Raw genomic sequence first — 1,986 nt, 5'->3', positions numbered from 1 at the left:
TTCATCACAAATGAGGTCCAGCCAAAACAAGCCGACTCTCTCTGGGCAATGCAAATCCTGCCAGGAGAGACGCTAAGAGCATATTCGGTACGATATTGGGAATGCTTTAATCTTGTAGATGATGCTTGCAATGAATCCATGGCCATCACCACCTTCAAAATGGGACTACACCCAGATAGTGCCCTCTGCAGTTCCTTGACCAGAAGACCCCCCAAAACAGTCTGGGGGTTGATGAAGAAAGTAGAAGAATACTGCAAAGTAGAAGATGACGCTTTGCGAGTTAAAGTCGGACACAGTACCACCAAAACGGCCCCCCTTGAGATTGTCCAGCCAATAAGTTCTGTACCTCCTGAGAGCCATGAACCACGCCAACAGACTAAACGAGATAAGAAACGAGATTCTCGCCGACCAAGCGATCAGTGCCCATACCGAACAAATGAGCAACTGCTAGTTGACAACAGGCGCACAAAGCGCGCCGACAAGAAATATACGAAGTTGTCAGATTCAATCAGCTCAGTTATGTCCCAAATCCAACATCCTTTGTTTTTTAAATGGCCATCCAAAATGGTGGGACCTCTCGACACAAGAAGACGGGACAGACGGTGTGAATATCACAAAGATCAGGGTCATGATACGGACAGCTGCTATGCTTTGAAATACCACCTTGAAGAATTGGTGCAAGATGGTCGACTTCAGCAACACGTACGAAAGAACGCAATCAAAACTGTTGCCCTTAGGCAGGATTCGCCTCTGCTCGGCATCATTCATATGATCTACGACCTTCCAACGCCACTTACCGTACATGTAATTCAAGCCCCCCAGAAGCAACTCACACCATCGAGGCAGCCCCACGAAGCTCCGAGTATTATCTTCAATGATTCCGATCTTATCGGCGTAACACTTCCCCATAGTGATCCATTGGTCATTGAGCTATACGTAAATCGATTTGTCATTGAACGCGTCTTCATAGACCAAGGAAGCACTTCGGAGGTTATGTGTTACGGAACCTTCGTCAGACTCGGTCTCAATCAATCAGACCTGTCTCCGGCTCCCCATCCATTGTTTGGCTTCAATGTGAATCCGGGGTATCCGTTGGGGAGGATCACACTACCCGTTCGAGCTGGCTCACGAACGATGGATGTAGAATTCTTGGTCATCAAGCTCCCATCGCCGTATAATATCATCATGGGGCGAACTTGGTTGCATGCTATCCAAGCTGTGCCTAGCACCTACCATCAGCTGCTACGCTTTCCTACCCAACACGGTATTGAGCAAATCTGTGGTTCCTGGCACTCCGCACCAGTACTCTGTCCCCCTCACGAAATACTGAATTGGAATATCCTCGACTAACACGGTCATCATCGGAAGGATTCCATATTGGCACAGAAACACTTTACGGCCCTGGAACTCGGGAATTGTCATTAAACCCGACTTATGGGGAATGATCTCAGTTCTAAAATGATTCTCCATGTACATATTCCTCATTTGTAAATGCAAGGATTCTTGTTGGACAGATATAATCCCATCTTCTGCCAAATCTAATTAAAAGGGCATTCCGACCAAAAAGCCCCATCGGCACATGACGCCGCTGGGCCGATAAAGCCTCCAGATTCGGAGCCCCCTCGGCGTATGACGTTGTTGGGTCGATAAAGCCTTCGGATTCGGAGCGCCCTTCGTGGATATCACGATTGGCCAAGTAAAGCCTCCGGATTCTGAGCCCCCTTGGCGCATGACGTCGTTAGGCCGATAAAGCCTCCGGATTCGAAGCGCCCTTCATGGATATCGCGATTGGCCAAGTAAAGCCTCCGGATTCGGAGCCCCCTCGGCGCATGACGCCGTTGGACTAATAAAGCCTCCGGATTCGGAGCGCCCTTCGTGGATATCACGATTGGCCAAGTAAAGCCTCTAGATTCAGAGCCCCCTCGGCGCATGACGCCGTTGGGCCGATAAAGCCTCCGAATTCGGAGCGCCCTTCGTGGATATCAC

The 1,986-nt window shown here is 49.4% G+C and overlaps 1 protein-coding gene across 1 annotated transcript; it reads left to right on the top strand.

The window, feature by feature from the left end:
• Positions 1-231: 231 nt before the first annotated feature.
• On the top strand, positions 232-1,350 carry LOC145791867 (uncharacterized). Its single transcript, XM_082872324.1, has one exon. The coding sequence runs from the start codon at positions 232-234 to the stop codon at positions 1,348-1,350; it is 1,119 nt and encodes a 372-aa protein (XP_082728450.1).
• Positions 1,351-1,986: the final 636 nt, after the last annotated feature.

Source organism: Camellia sinensis, chromosome 5 (assembly GCF_055761805.1).
Source record: "Camellia sinensis isolate YWXY chromosome 5, ASM5576180v1, whole genome shotgun sequence".
NCBI lineage: Eukaryota > Viridiplantae > Streptophyta > Magnoliopsida > Ericales > Theaceae > Camellia > Camellia sinensis.
Note: the sequence above shows the minus strand (reverse complement) of the source record. Positions and strands in the feature narration are given on the sequence as shown.